The following is a 4,686-nucleotide window of genomic DNA, read 5'->3' on the forward strand; positions in this document are numbered from 1 at the left end:
CGCATGTAAATAAAGAAAATATCTAAAATAAAAAAAAAAAAGAATAAATACATGTCATGGATGACATAGGGCACTGTATGAAACTGGCTCAGAATGTTAACAGGTGTCTTACTAAGAAAGCTCACACAGGAGATGAAGAACAAGAGTCATCACAATACACTTGATTCTAAAATACTTGTATGCTAGAGTCTTTTACTCTACATTTATAAAATTCTATTAAAAATAAATTCAAATATACACATAACTACACACATGTACATATACATGGGTCAATACAATTTAATGGAATATTGTCCAACACAGAACTATCGTTATTGATAAGTATACATATTAATTTTTTATAAAATATTTCCACCAATACATTATTATGAATACCCTGTTAGGTTACACACGGAATTTTTGATTTTTAAAAACCTGTCAAAACTAAGAACCATGATTATAACATTTTCAACAAAAGGATTTTTATACTGCTGTGAGGTAGAGCCCCAAAAGGAGGAAAGGAAAACTTTCAGAGTCCGAGAGGCTGAAGTGAATATCTGAGGGCTCCCAGGCAGATGTGACATGCTTTACTGAGGAGGACACACATCACCATGAAGAGCACCACCCAGGCAACACACATCAGCAAGTGCACACAGACTAAGGCAAATACTACACAGACTCACTCACCTGTAACCTCATGGATGTATATATACAAAATTCACAAAAACCAGAACATTGAAGGGAAGGGTATGTAAGGATCACAACATGGCTTACTCCCAGTCTCCTGGATACCCAATGTCTACCACCTTTCTAGTTCACTTTGGATATCCTCATCAGAGGCCTGTAATGTGAACTTCAGATGCCCCTATGGCTTTCCATACCCTTCAGTTGTAAAAATGTTTCTTTTTAGCATGACTAAGTAGGCTAAAGTTTGCTGACAAAATCTTTCTCCTTTCTCCTTATTAGATGAAATGTTCAAATTTGAGTATATAAATGCTATCTAATATGTCAGTGAAAGGTATCAGGAAATATATAATCAATATTTATAGTCAGATAAAGGATTATAAAGCATACCTTGGTGAAAATACTAAGCAGTCAACACCAGTAAAGGTTGTTTTCCAAAACAATTTTTAAAAAGTGTTAGCATTATAACCATGTGCAAAACCCAGGAATTACAATTTTGATGGTATTGGTTTGGCAAAATTATCTTTTAAATCAAGTAAAAAGGTAGAAAATAAACTCAAAATAGCTATAACACATTATAAACATTAGGAATCTTAACATATGAGGAAGTCCTGATACCATCATCAAACTATGAACAGCAGAAAGGAGAAACAGGATGGAAAGCTGTTGAGAGAAGCAGACATCACAAGTGAGCCAAGCTCTGAGCGAGCAGCTGAGCGTCCATCATATTATAATAGCACAATGAGACACGCAGTTGTTGGCTTCAATACAGACTGAAAAAGCTTCATGGAGAGTCAGCCTACCAACCAAACATATTTCTGAAGGATATGTAGTCAGTACAAATGAAAAAGCTTATTAATGTGCATTTTTGCTCAGCTATCCAACTCTAAGAACTTAAGGAAAAACTAGACATACAAATTAGAGTGGGTACTTATACATCTTAAGGGCTGTTCTTAGGTATAACACCCCAGTTCTTCAACAATCTGGCCATGAAGTGGTATCCACTTGCTCATTTTGAATCTAGAAGGCTAGGCATCTGTCAAGCTTAGTTTTGCAGTGCCAGTGGGATTTCTGGACTAGAATCTGGTTTTGACCTTCAGTTATTTTAGTCAATACATATCTGCAGAAATGATATTGACCCAAGGCCGGTTTCATCTTTGCATTACTGGCTGGAATATATTATGTGGTGATGTGTCATGTAAGAATGTCATCTACTTTGTGCTATGAGTAACTCAGTGGTTCTGTGGAAAAGAAACCACCATCTGTTAAGTCTTCTCCCTTAGATACCCAGCAAGCAGATCAGGTACCCATCTGCACCTGAGCCATACCCTCAAGTTCTGGTTGAGCTCCTAGACCCATGGAACACAATTATTCAAGTGGCCTCTTTAATACATCTCTAGCATACCCAACAACTTACCTGCTTGTTCTGCAGAGCTCGTTGGAAAAGTCGGAGAAAGGAAGCCAAACTGAAACGGTACATGTTATTAATCTTGGCCAAGTCTGAGATGATGAAGTACATCTTGCTGGCATTCTCAGCCAGAGGCAGGTAGGCATCTCGCTCCTGTGGATCATCAGTGCAGAGCACAAAGAGAGTGCCTGTTACCAGTGCTTTACTGCCACCTACAGACCACTGTACACATGCCTAGCCACAACCAAGATGAAGAATTTCTGTAACTTAAGTAGCAGCATATTTATTTATACAAAGTCATTCCTTAGTTTTGCACAAATATGTCTTCACCCACTTGGGGTCCTATGAAAAATTACATGGAAAGTAAGTGCTCTGGAAGCTAGAAAGCCCAAGGTTAAGGCGCCAGCAGATGTGGAGTCTAATGAAGACCCATTTCTTTGTTCCTGGAGACAGGACTGTTTTCTAAATTTTTTACTGGATATTTTATGTATTTAAATTTCGTAACTTATCCCCTTTCCTGGTTTCCCCTCTGGAACCCCTGTCTCCCATTCCCCTCCCCCTGAGATAGAGAGAGGACATTTTTGTTATTTACATAATGGAAAGCAAGCAAGTTCCTTTTGCCCTTTTCCCCAAGACAATAAAACCTTCCTCCTGACTTAGGAGACCTTCATCCTCATGACCAATACTCAACAAAGGAGCTATCTCTTAATCCTACCTCATAGGAGACTATGTATCTACATATGAATTTAGGAGTGAGGCTTGTTTTTCTAAACCTCACATGGTAGAATCACAACTAGTTAATGGATTGGTCTTCGTCAAAATCAAGAGTATTTGGAGCAAGAAGAAAGAATGGAATAGTTAGTAAGTGGAATCAGGTGACTTACATGATACAGATGCTAAGTACTGCAACCTGCAAGTATACTTCAAACAAGGAGAAAAGGATGTTGGGGCAGAGGAAAGGGATGTGACTTTAAGAACTGTTCACTTGAGAATAATGAATCCCCTAGTAGTGGCTAGTGCACAGACTGCCTATACCTATCAGTACAGGGGCCACCTTCTGACAGAAGGCATGGGAGGATCAAATGGCTACAAGGCTCTGCACACAAGTAGGTTCCGGCATTCTTAGCATCGCAGTGCTGCAACTGCAAACAACTCCAGTGGATTCCATCTACAGCCCATCCGTGTACAGCACTCACAATGCTGAGGGAAACAACTGTAGGCTAGGCATCTGTCAAGCTTAGCTTTGCAGTGCCATGTGGGATTTCTGGACTAGAATCTGGTTTTGACTTTTGGTTTTATTCTGGTTTCAACAGAGCCATCTTTCAATTGTACAGATTAGTAGTAGCAGGTAAGTGTAAAATGTGACCAAGAGTAGGAAAATACTAGGAAGAAAAAGTGGAACAGTCATTGAGGAGAACAGATAGAACTCTGGAGTCAAAGTTCAGGCTGCCTGTTCACATGCTACCATGTGGTGTTAACTCTGGCTGTCTGTGTTTCCAGCACAGCTCAGTCATGCCATGCAGGAGAAAAAAAATACATATTACACTGATGTGGGCTGGAGCTTCCCTAAAGGAATATTAAAGCATAGGAAGGATTCTGAGCTATTTGTAAGAAACTGGTTCAAATCCTTACACTCGCTGGGTCTACTCAGAATAGGAAAGAAAAGTATTTTAAAAGAAATAGTGTATAACCCAGTCAGTATATTTAACTTGACTTAAGAAAAATGCTGCTGGGCAAGGTGGCTCATCCTTGTCATCCTAGCCCCCAGGAAGCTGGAAGGGGAATACGGCTGCAAGTCTGAAGCCAGCTGGGCTCAGACTCGGTTAAGACTTGTTACGGCTCTGCTTGGCTGTCAACTGGACAACCAAGTTCTAGAATGAACTACAGAAATGGATGGAAGGTACACCTGAGATTTCCAGGTATGAAACTCTCGACTCTCCTCTTGGTTTGAAGTGGGTAAATCCATTTCTACTTCTGACTTTTCTTTTCTTTTTTTGGGGGGGGGGTGCGGGGGGGAGAGAGGGTTTCTCGTTTGTAGCCCTGGCTGTCCTGGAACACATTCTTTAGACCAGACTGGCCTCAAACTCAGAAATCCGCCTGCCTCTGCCTCCCATGTGCTGGGATTAAAGGCATGAGCCACTACTGCCAGGCTATAGTTCTGACTTTTGAAGTAGGAAGACACATCCAGATTTTGAGTCAGGAAGACATAAGCCTCTGATCCAAATCTTGAAGAGGGAAGACATACCTTTAATATGGGCTACACCTTCTGCTGGAAGGACATAGCTTGCCTGCTGGCCCTCGCCTTGCTAGCACATCCATTCCTTAACTGGCATTGGAAGCTACTTCTTGTGGATTCCAGCTGAGATACCCAGCTTTGTGAGTTTCAGCAACCACTAGACTCTCGAACTTTTTGTTCACAGCTAGCTCTTGCTGGATTAGCTGTACTACAGTAAGTAAAAGTCATTCTAGTGTGTGTGTGTACACATATAAAAGTCATTCTAGGGTGTGTGTATATACACATATAAAAGTCATTCTAGTGTGTGTGTATATACACATATAAAAGTCACTCTAGTGTGTGTGTATACACATATAAAAGTCACTCTAGTGTGTGTGTA

At 40.3% G+C, this 4,686-nt stretch overlaps 1 protein-coding gene across 4 annotated transcripts in view; it reads right to left on the reverse strand.

The window, feature by feature from the left end:
* Positions 1-4,686, reverse strand: part of Dync2h1 (dynein cytoplasmic 2 heavy chain 1) — a 258,114-nt gene that overhangs the window by 116,407 nt on the left and 137,021 nt on the right. For all 4 annotated transcript variants that reach the window (XM_031344730.1, XM_031344731.1, XM_031344732.1 and 1 more), the window contains one exon: positions 2,081-2,224. In XM_031344730.1, the coding sequence (XP_031200590.1) occupies positions 2,081-2,224 (144 nt within the window). The remainder of the gene's footprint in view (positions 1-2,080; positions 2,225-4,686) is intronic.

The sequence above is a fragment of the Mastomys coucha genome, unplaced genomic scaffold (assembly GCF_008632895.1).
Source record: "Mastomys coucha isolate ucsf_1 unplaced genomic scaffold, UCSF_Mcou_1 pScaffold23, whole genome shotgun sequence".
NCBI classification, from domain to species: Eukaryota; Metazoa; Chordata; class Mammalia; order Rodentia; family Muridae; genus Mastomys; species Mastomys coucha.